Raw genomic sequence first — 11,515 nt, forward strand, 5'->3', positions numbered from 1 at the left:
AAGAAATAAAAACATTACATAACATATAACAATAGGCTATGTTGTTAGTTTGAGTGACTACTTTTTGCAGCTTAAAATAAAAATAAATAAAAATAATAAAAATGATGCAATAAAAAAAATATTTGAATAAATAGGCCTAAAATACTATAAACATAAGAAAAAATAAATTCAATAATAATATGATAATCAAAATTAGATCAGCATACCTTTGTATTTATGACGAGTGCCTGTATTGAAATGAGTTTATTATACAATATGACAATAATTTATACTTTATTGAACCGACCAAGCCTTCATTTGCACTTTTAATTTAATTTATATCACCTTGAATTACAACTATTTAATCCCTAGTCTCCTCATCTTTCATTTTAAGTATTCGTGTGTTCACAAATATGTGCAAATTGCTAATTTTCAATGAGGCCTGCTAGTTATAAATGCATTAAACTATTTTAGTCGCGTGCAACGCGACTCTACAGCTCACAATGTTGGTCGGTTGGTCGGTCGGTAAACACTAACTTGAGAACGCGACTGCAGCCATGTATATGGACTTGTTTAAAGTTTGTTTACTGAGAGTGACTTAAACCAACCAGAATATCTAATCCAACATTACAAATTTGTATCAACTGCGAATAATTGGTAATATTTGTAATGGCGAGTTGGTCCACCGTCATCCCAAATCATTCATTTTCTCTTTGATAAATAAATAGGAATATCTATAAAGACCAAATGTGATGTTACATATCTACAGTAGGAAGCGCGATGCTGTTAACCATCTTGGTATCAATTTGGTTAAGATGATTATGTTGACACCAGTCTACCGAATGAGGTAGCATCTTTAAATTCAGACTGGAAATTTTGTTTTCTTCCCTTTGGTCGAATTAGTTTTCAAATTATAATAAATATGGGAAGAAGTATTGTTATTACCCTAAATCTGCTCACCTAACCTGCACTCATGTTCAAGTTTCATTGCAGCTCTTTCGGTGGTTTAGGAATCATTTATGGTAATATTTATAGGAATAATTATATAGTGTTGACAATTATTGTCAAACTCATTTCTGAACTTAATCGTCATTCTGTTATCATCAGTAAAACAAATCTGTTAACATCATCAATCTAAATAATTGTTAGTACTTGTCTAAATTTAAAATGGTTGTAAAGTTTTAAAATCACAGAGGAATAAATGTGTTGATGTTAACACTACTCTAGCTGTGTAAAATAAATAAAGTAATACAGTTAAACATTTGTATTCCATTTATTGGTTAAAAAAACACTAATCAGCAATTACAGTAGAATATTGAAAATAAATTAATACTTAACCAGCAAAAATCAGTATATTAGGATAGAGACTGATATGTCAGATACTCATGACACACTAATAGGCCTAACTATATTACAGCAAATACATAATATAAAGATAAATACGGCCTGTGTAGTTGGTGATCAAGAGTTGCATTGTACATGAAGGATGTTAGTTTCTAACAATATTAGTGCTATAATACATATGATAAAATAGATCATTCCTTTTCCCATTTTTGGAAATATAATGAATTGACTTTAATACATAACTGCAGAGGAATTGCTCATTTTATTTACAGTGATATAATAATTAGTATTAAGCCTATATGAGTTTTTATTATACAAGCGCAATTCACAGACTAACATCAGTGTAGATTTTCAACACAATGCCTTCTTCTGTCAAGATTATATAATAATAAGTAAAATAATTATAATCATTATTGGAGATGTATTTACAAAATCATTCAAGTAGCATGTATATAAAGCAATTAAACTAGTGTCAATATTAATATTAGAATTTAACTTCTTATTATTGTTACAAATAAAGTAGTATAAATTACAACAATTCCAAGTTACAGGTCACAAATTAGTTACTCTATCATCTGTATAACCATTGATAATGTATCCCTTCCACCTTCCCGGCCTTTAATACAACACATGTTAATTAAGTAGAAAACACAGCACATAATACCTATATTAAATATATTAATTTGTACATTAAAATAGAAAAAAAATAAAAAATTGAAATATTATATACAACCAATTTGTATACACTTTATTAAAGTAAGGTCATGTGATTGCGTCTAACGTAGTTAAATGTATTTTTAATTAATTTTATAATTAAACAAAAGTTAATATGCCAAAATATTAAATTAACAACAGAACATTTAAATACACAACACAACAATTAAGGTATGAGTGAAAACAACTTAGTTTGTGTTTACTTGCTTAAATAACAATATTCAAGTGATTGTTCTTGATCGGATTACAAACATTTAACAGAAATTTATCAATTATCTGGATGCATAAATGTTTTCATGTTTTGTAGTTATTTTAATAATTAAATATTTTTACATTGTTTGCTCTATGGTTTGCCACTGCAACTCGTCGTGGTCTTTCTGAGATTACAGCAATTCCTGCTGGACAACCCAACCCATCATCTTCGTTATCTATTCGTTTAATGAATTTACCATTTTGATCAAATAGTTGTAGTTTATGATTACTGGATACTATTATATTCCCATCCATATCTATCGTTATACCACTAGGACCCCAGACTTTACCATCTTCTTTACCAGAGCCTACAAGAATCTTCATCAGCTTTTCATTAGCATCAAACAATTGTATTATGTCATTCCCAAATTCAACAACAATCACATGACCCTCCTTTGTTAAAGCAACATCATCTGGTGTTTTCATTTGTCTTGCTTCACTACCTTCAGAACCTATCTTACCCAGTAGACTACCATCATCAATATTGAATTTAAACACACAGTGACATTCACGATCTGCTACATATAACATCCTGGTCTTTTGGTTTACTCTTACTCCCATTGGATATTTTAATACTCCTTTACCAAAGGTTCGGATTCCATGATATTGGTTATCACACATTACAACACATTTTTCTAAGTCATCACTATACAACCTGTGACCATTGCATATTTGATGCATGCAATTGACTTGTACATTTTGTGGTATTTGTATTCTAGAAACAAAACAACCTGATTGGTCAAACCTTATTATATCTTTACTGCCACTTGACACTAACATACATCCATCAGTATCTAATGCTACATCTATCACTTTATTTGTTTTTTGATTTTCTTTATACTCTGATATGTTATCTATGGTATGTACAAGTCCAACAGGTTCCGCCTTGATACTCACTGGTGAACCTATGACATGTGACTTATCTCCATCAGTGATATTCATGTGCCAATCTCCTTCCAAATTGCATCTACCTGTTATTGTGTACTCTCCCTTTGTGTGTGTTACTTCAGTGGCTGATTTCTCACCTAATGAGTTGCTTAATGTGACTGTTAATTTGCCAGCATCACTCTCTTCTAGACTTGATACTCTCACACTAAATGGCTGTCCTTTTGTGACTGAAATGTTTACGTCTTCCTTATGAACCTTGTGCACACCACCAACAGTGATAAGTTTACCAACACCTTCATGATTCATCAACTCAACCAGCTTTTTAAATGGAATAAACTTTGGGGTAACTCTTGTTTTAGCAAATGATTTATCCAATTCATCTGCTGCAGCGTCATTCCTAACTGCAGTGATAGCTGTCTGGTATGATGTAAGGTTTTCTGTTTTTGTTGGTTTATTCATTGTTTTCTTGATTGATTCTATCAATGAGGTTACTTGTGTCAGCTTTGATTCAATACTTTTAACTTGACGATCGATAACTTTACTTTGTTCTTTATAAATCTGTGTAAGATTTGCCCTCAGTACCTTGGTTTCTTCCTTTACCTTTCGGATCATTGTACTCTCATGAATTTCAATCGCTGTTCTGCTTGACCTAAAATTATATTCAAACTCTGATTTTTCTTTTGTGATAACATTTAATCTCTCTTTTAGCTTTCCTTTAATGTCTTCAGCTATTTTCATAGTTTCAGTAACAGTTTGATTAATTTTTGTCAGAGCTTCCTGTATTGGAATCACCTCATGTTTATTTCTATAACAACTGAGAATATGTTTGCAATCTTCACATGCAGTCATTTTACATGTTGAGCAGTAATCGTTCAGTTTTTTATCCGGGTGATTTTGGCAGTTTAGGGAATCTTGACTCTGTTCTGCTATGTCTGTATCCAGTGTGTATAGTGAATGATTCTCCAGCGTAGGGAACATCTTATGCTGTTGAATACATTGCCTACACATATACATTTTACATTCAGAGCAATAGTGCTGAGGTTGATTCGCACATCTTGAGCATGTTTCTGGTTTTTCAGATTCAATCTTCTCAACAAATTCAACTAGATAACGTATTGTTTCATTACACTGCAAATGTTTCAAATCATCATTCTTTAGAGTGTATGCCTTACAGCATTTTGGACATCGTATCTTGCCATGTCTTCTCATCAAATCTTGCAGACATCTTAAACAGTAAATATGAAGACACTCAAGTGCTTTTGGATCTGTGATTCTTTGTTGACAGATGGAACATTCCAGATCTTTTTCATCAAAAAACGTCAATACTGTTTCAGCAGACATCTGTAAAATATATTACAGTTTTTAAGGGGGTTTTTTGTCAGGTGTTTAAAAATATGAATGGTTTGAGAAAGAAATTGGTTCCCTTTAAAATGTATAAATATTAAAAGAAAGAACAACCTAAATAGCATAACATAAATAAAAGGGCATATACACAGGGCGCCCTGTCAATTTACAAAACAAACAAAATCCACGATAATAATGCATAGAGCAAATATATACAGCACAAATAAAAAATGTTTAATGTTTGTATGAGGTGAATTTTCATAATTTTAAAGATCGAGGCGGAACCAAGCTTAGGTCAGTCACTCACAACTACCAAATTCATTATTTGTACACATCTAAACTTTTATTCAATTTCATGTAATGTAAATGACGACCGCGTAGTAGAGCAGTTACGGTATATAGTTAGGCAGCGCACACTACAGGTTAAATTTTAATCACGCATTAACCAACTTACTCTGTCGAACAAAAGTATTATTAGAATCTACAATCGTTAAAATGAGAAAATAATACATGGCACGTGACGGATACAAAATCAACCAATCAAATGGCAAAAATACGGTGTGCTATAATACAAAATTGTGTCGGAACCTTATTTTTTTACACCATATAATGTATAAAAAGTTTTATTACTTACATTGAAAATGTTGAAAACTTCTTTAAAATGTTGTAAACAATATTCAAGCAAACCTTTTGCTGTACAGTACCGTCTACTTGCGATCAGTTGAATATGTGTAGGCGTAGGTTATATTCTCTGCTGTTAAGGGTGTATTACACAATTTAAGTTCACTGCAAAGTAAACATATTGATAATAGGCTATAACATTTGAATTTAGACAACCAGGGGAGTTAATTAATGTTAAAATACTTCTTTGTTTGCTCTTTTGCGCTAATGTCCAATTGTGAAATAGAAGTAAACAAAGTCGGCTTACATTAGATTATCATAAGATATTAACTTTTACACAAGAAAAGTCCCTTTTGAGAAATTGACTAAACTTTAGTGAATAGGCCTACACTTATACACACCTATATAATTTTATGTTCCTCATGTACATTTCAATCTTAAGTTAACAATATTGAAATTTTGGAATGAGTGTCAGGTCCTCCTCGAGAGACAATATGGGTCATAATGTTATTGTTTTAATACTGTTTATTATTAAATATGGTTTGTGAATGTTTACACAAATTAACTTGGAAAATTAGGCCCTTTAATTTGAATTCATGATCATTAGACAATTTGTAACTAAATTTGTGATTAGGAAAATCCAGGGTTCTGATTGACTTGCTTTATGTATTTGTGTTTGCCAGTTACACTTAGCATCTAGATAGAAATAAAGCACCGTCTTCAAAATGTGTTATCAAAGTTTCTAGATTAAATTGTATAGGCCAATAGATTTATCATGTATCCAGGTCTGTGGATTTATTATTAACTTTTTATTTGTATTTCAATCAACAAAAAGTAACTAAATGAAGTATACGATAGGCCTATGTTGTATAAAAACAAGAATAAGGCTATTGAATGAATGTTTGGTTAAAACTATGCCAGTTGCAGGGTGCCACGATGTCTTTGAACAATGATATTTCTTCTTACTGGGTGCATGTTTTTTCAAACGTAAAACAAACAAATTCTTTTGCGCAAATTTCCAATTGTGAAATAGAGGTAAACAAAGTCGGTTACGTTAGGTTATCATAAGGTATTAACTTTGTAATTTTACACAAGAAAAGCCCCTTTTGAGAAGTTTAATCAATTTCAATGATTTGTTTTATAACACACGTAAACTAAGTTAAATTCAAATTCATTGTAAATGGCGAGCATGCGCAGTCATATACAGCGCAATCACGCATTACCAATCACTTATTTTATCCATGATTGAATTGAATTGAAAATTGAAAAAGCTAAAACGTCAATCGTTAAAATGAGAGAAAATAATACATAACGTAGCACGTGAGCGATACAACATCAACCAATCAAATGACAAAGACATGCAAGGTTTGCCCTGTATTACAACATTATAAATAAAACAGCACTGTTATTGTAGAAAAAGATTACTTACATTGAAAATGTCGTAGACGTCTTTCTTAAAAAAGTTGACTGCAAATATTCAGGCGAACCTTCTGCGTGTGTTCTCGTCTGATGTGTGTAGCCACATATACGGTCTCCTACTATTGTTTTATTCAACGTTCTTTTCTATAGGTGTACCTTCTGCGATCAGTTGAATATGTGTCGGCTATTTTCTGATAATACGTCTGTTATAAAGGTGTATTGCACAATTTAAGGTACCAAGTTCACTGCAATGTACACATATCTTGTAGAATATAACAACATTGTATTTACCAAACCAGGGTAGTAGTATTGAGAACTTTGCTCTTTTGCGAAAATGTTAATTTAGTAAGTAGATAGGTAAACATTTACCGGTTTAACATTGTGTTAGATAGTATTAACAATTTTGATATAAACTTGGCAAGGAAGTTTTTTTTACCACAGTAATATTATAACTTTGATATTTTCTTTTATGTACATTTCAATCTTGAGTTTAAAATATTAAAAGTTATATGTACTCTGAGCAGAGTTTTAATGAGTGCCTGGTCCTCGAGATATAATATAGGTATACTGTTATAGTTAATTTTTTTTTTATTAAATATGTGTAAATTAGGCCTAATTTGAATTCATGATTATTATATAACAAGTGTAACTAATTTTTTAATTGGGAAAATCCAGGGTTCTGACTATACTTGCTTTAGTGTGTGTTTGCCAGTTACGCTTAGCAACTAGATATAGGCCTAAATAAAGTACATACAAATGTGTTATCAAAGTTTATAGGTTAAATTTGTATAGGCTTATAGACTCATCATGGACTAAGTCCATGGATTTATTATTAACTTTTTAATTGTTGATATAAAGTTTGCGGTAAACCACGTGTATTAGTTTTGAAAAGAACTGTTGAGTTTCTCGACGTTTCGATCAGTATGCTTTGATCGTCCTCATCAACATTTGATTTCGCCATGCAAACCTTCAAACAACTTTTTTAATTGTAATCAACAAAAGAAAGAATAAAGTATAATAAGCCTATGTTGCATAAAAACAAGAATAAGGCTATTGAATGAATGTTTGGTTAAAATATGTCAGGGTACCGCGACGTCTTAGGACAGTGATATTTCTTCCTCCTGTGTGCATTTTTACAACATTATTTTGTCTTTACTTTTTTGTAAAAGTCAATCGCACGCCCCCGAAAATAAATATTTATTTAAACTTAATGAAGCATAATATGACCAACCATAACCATGTTAATTAGCGCCCTCTCTCACATCAACAAATATAATCGTCAGCAGTGACGACACGAATTGACACTAACTTTACTAGAGTAAAACATTTTGTGTTTTCACGAACAGACACTAATATAATATTTACTATAATCTAGTTCATTAATTTAAAAGATTGTAATTAAACTACGCTTTTTAATAGCTAAATTATCAAGCATTTAAATAAAAATGTAGTTATTAATTATGCGTTTTGTGAAGCACCTGTACTAAATGAAGTTTTTTGGTTTTTTTTTATCAAACCACTACGCGATTCGTGTCAATTCATGTTGTCACTGTAACGATATACAAATTATGTTTTAGTTGAATGCGGTGGATTTTCATAATTTTTAGGTTTCAACGAATAAAAAGAAGATTGGTTAATTTCTTACATTAAACTGTTGTAGACTTCTTTCTGTAGTATTGCCTGCAAATATTCAGATGATGAACCTTTTGCTTTTGTTCCTGTCTGATGTCTGAATGTTCCTTCTGTCCTTCAAATATTTTTATTCAAATTCTTTCAACTAGGACTGGAGATGTGTACCATCTATATCTATATGTACCTTCTGCGATCAGTTGAATATGTGTCGGCTATTTTCGGATAATACGTCTGTTATAAAAGTGTATTGCACAATTCAAGGTACCAAGTTCACTGCAATGTACACATATCTTGTATAATATAACAACATTGTATTTACCAAACCAGGGTAGTAGTATTGAGAACTTTGCTCTTTTGCGACTAAAAGCAACTAAATGAAGTATAGGAAAGGTTGCATAAAAACGAGAATAAGGCTATTGAATGAATGTTTGGTTAAAACTATGCCAGCTGCAGGGTTTCACGATGTCTTTGAACAATGATATTTCTTCTTATGGGTGCATGTTTAACTACAGTTGTCTGAACTTTTTTCAAGCGTAGAGAAACAAATTCTATGTTTACTCTTTTGCGCAAATTTCCAATTGAGATGCTTTTGTTTTCTTTTGTAGTGTTTGTATTTTCTATGGTGTTATGCTAAAATAAAAGATTATTGATATGATTGATTGAAATAGAGGTAAACAAACTTTGTATTTTACACAAGAAAAGCCCCTGTTGAAGAAGTTGAATCAATTTCAATTTACAAAAACAATTAACTAGTTGAATGAGTTGAATGTTCATGATTTGTTTTATAACACACCTAAACATGCGCAGTCATATACAGCGCAATCACGCATTACCAATCACTTATTTTTTTCATGATTGAATTTAATTAAAAATTCTATACTTTGCACAAGAAAGCTTCTTTTGAGTAGTAGAATTAAACTTACAGTACGCCTACACTTATACACACCTATATAATAGTGATGTTCCTCATGTACATTTCAATCTTAAGTTAACAATATTAACACTTTGGAATGAGTGCCAGGTCTTCCTCGAGAGACAATATAGATTAAATTGTATAGGCCACCAATAGATTTATCATATACCCAGGTCCATTGATTTTAACAAAAGTTAACTAAATGAAGTATTATAGTAGGTATTGTTGCATAAAAACAAGAATCGTGCTATTTAATGTTTGATTAAAACTGTTTCAGGATACCATGTTTTAATAGTCAATCGCAAGCCCCCGAATTATAACGTGAGACATGACCAACCGGTTAACATTAGCATTTCCTGTTATTACATCTTCTTTTAAATATCAACTTTGCCATAGCAAATGATGGAAATATAGCAAACGTAATAGGAAATAGATGTATCGTAACGTCGTGAGGTAATTTCCCGCATGATCGTAATCAAAAACGGTACAGGAGATGAAGATAGTAGTTGAGTGTAATGATTTTGTATATCAATTAATTATCTTAGACTGTATATCATGCGATAAATATTCTTTTATATATATATATATTTTAAATATTTATTGATGATGATATGATTATAATATTAATAATAAGATATTTGTTAGTTTTACTAAATTTTAAAATATAAAATATAGATAAGGAAGAAGAAAAGGAAAGAGATTATGGAGCGGCTATTCCTGAATATACAATACTAAGTATCGTAAGTTTAAATTTATAAATTTTAAGCGATCTTTTCAAAGGTCAAGCGCCTATAGCCTGCCACATTTCGATATTCAATATTGAACTTGACCTTAATTCCATCGTCTGTTATCGTTATCGTCTGTTACCTTTATCGTCTGTTATCTTTATCGTCTGTTATCTTTATCGTCTGTTATCTTTATCGTCTTTTATCTTCATCGTCTGTTATCTTCATCGTCTGTTATCTTTATCGTCTGTTATCTTTATCGTCTGTTACCGTTATCGTCTGTTACCTTTATCGTCTGTTATCTTTATCGTCTGTTATCTTTATCGTCTGTTATCTTTATCGTCTGTTATCTTCATCGTCTGTTATCTTCATTGTTTGTTATCTTCATTGTCTGTTATTTTTATCGTCTGTTATCTTTATCGTCTGTTATCTTCATCGTCTGTTATTTTCATCGTCTGTTATCTTTATCGTCTGTTATCTTTATCGTCTGTTATCATTATCGTCTGTTACCTTTATCGTCTGCTATCTTTATCATCTGCTATCTTTATCGTCTGTTATCTTTATCGTCTGTTACCTTTATCGTCTGTTATCTTTATCGTCTGTTTTCTTCATCGTCTGTTATCTTTATCGTCTGTTATCTTTGTTAGTACTGGGCTAAATTTAATATGGTTGTACAGTTTTACAACAATCACAAATAGGAATCAATGTTTTTGATGTTAACACTACTAGCTGTGTAAAATAAACATTTATTGGTATAAAAAAAACACTAATCAGCAATTACAGTAGTATATTGAAAACTTTACAAGCAAAAATAAGTATATTAGGATAGAGACTGATATGTCAGATAATTACCTATTATACACTAATAATTATATTACAGAATACATAATGTAATTTTGCAGTTAAATAATGTAGTCGATAATCTAAAAGTTGCATTGTACATGAAAAGGCTGTTAGTTTCTGAAAATTGCTATAATCCATATAATACAATACATCATCCCTTGCTATAATCCATATAATACAATACATCATCCCTTGCTATAATCCATATAATACAATACATCATCCCTTTTACCAATTTTTGGAAATATCATATGTGACTTTAATACATTAACAGCATTGTTAATTTTATTTACATTGATATAATTATTATTATAATTACTATACGAGTTTTTATTTCTGTTACCAGCGCGTTTCACAGACAAACATGAGTATACATTGTCAACACCATGCCTTCTTCTATCAAGATTATATAATAATAAGTAAAACAATTATAACCATCTTCGGAGATGTATTTACAAAATGATTCAATTATACTGGTGTCAATATTAATATTAGTATGTGACTTCTTATTATTGATTGCACTACAACTACAGTAGAGAACCTTTGGGGGACACCATCAAGAACCAACAAACGTTCCCTTTTAAAGAGGTGTCCTCTGACATTAAAATAGTAAACAATATTATTACCCAATAGATCGTTTAGCAGGAAAGTTCCCGTCTTGATTAGGGGGTCCCAAATGCGGGGTTTTACTGTAATTTAGAAACTTTTTAAAATTAAACAACAATTCCAAGTTACAGGTCTTAAGTATAAATTGTATCATATGTTATCTGTATAACCTTTGATAATGTATACCCCTCCTCCACCATACCCACCCCCCGCCTTTACACAAAACATAATCAAA

General features: G+C 31.0%; 2 protein-coding genes across 2 annotated transcripts in view; both read right to left on the reverse strand.

Moving 5' to 3' along the window:
- LOC144835601 (uncharacterized) overlaps nucleotides 1-4,386 on the reverse strand; it is a 122,449-nt gene extending 118,063 nt beyond the window's left edge. Inside the window, exon 1 of the mRNA XM_078690681.1 lies at nucleotides 2,299-4,386. Coding sequence (XP_078546807.1) covers nucleotides 2,350-4,386 — 2,037 coding nt within the window. The 3' untranslated portion in view covers nucleotides 2,299-2,349. The remainder of the gene's footprint in view (nucleotides 1-2,298) is intronic.
- Nucleotides 1-11,515, reverse strand: part of LOC144834499 (WD repeat and SOCS box-containing protein 1-like) — a 215,216-nt gene that overhangs the window by 129,788 nt on the left and 73,913 nt on the right. The gene's annotated exons all lie outside the window — the stretch shown is intronic.

The sequence above is a fragment of the Antedon bifida genome, chromosome 2 (assembly GCF_963402885.1).
Source record: "Antedon bifida chromosome 2, ecAntBifi1.1, whole genome shotgun sequence".
In the NCBI taxonomy this organism is placed as follows: Eukaryota; Metazoa; Echinodermata; class Crinoidea; order Comatulida; family Antedonidae; genus Antedon; species Antedon bifida.